Here is a 210-nt window from a genome sequence, read left to right as displayed (position 1 = left end):
GGTGAGCCGGGGGTGAGTGGGCAGTGTCCCCCCACCCCTGGTGCTGCCAAACCTGCTGGGGGGCACAGGTGGAGTCCCTCTGGGGCTAGTCTGCCCTACTCACCTTGTAGATGCCCCCGAAGAGGGAGAGGAAGCGGCTGAGCAGGGCTGCGCACATGCTGGCGATGTGGACGAAGGGACCCTGTGGGGACAGCAGCGGGGCTGAGGATG

The 210-nt window shown here is 67.1% G+C and overlaps 1 protein-coding gene across 1 annotated transcript in view; it reads right to left on the bottom strand.

The window, feature by feature from the left end:
• Positions 1–205, bottom strand: part of LOC104496744 (chloride channel protein 2-like) — a gene marked incomplete at both ends in the record, with an annotated part of 4,847 nt that extends 4,642 nt beyond the window's left edge. Inside the window, 1 exon segment of the mRNA XM_010139907.1 lies at positions 65–205. Within this exon segment, the coding sequence (XP_010138209.1) occupies positions 65–205 (141 nt within the window).
• Between the last annotated feature and the right edge of the window lie 5 nt (positions 206–210).

The sequence above is a fragment of the Buceros rhinoceros genome, unplaced genomic scaffold, assembly GCF_000710305.1.
Source record: "Buceros rhinoceros silvestris isolate BGI_N320 unplaced genomic scaffold, ASM71030v1 scaffold27027, whole genome shotgun sequence".
In the NCBI taxonomy this organism is placed as follows: Eukaryota; Metazoa; Chordata; class Aves; order Bucerotiformes; family Bucerotidae; genus Buceros; species Buceros rhinoceros.
This window is presented reverse-complemented; position numbering and strand designations above follow the sequence as displayed.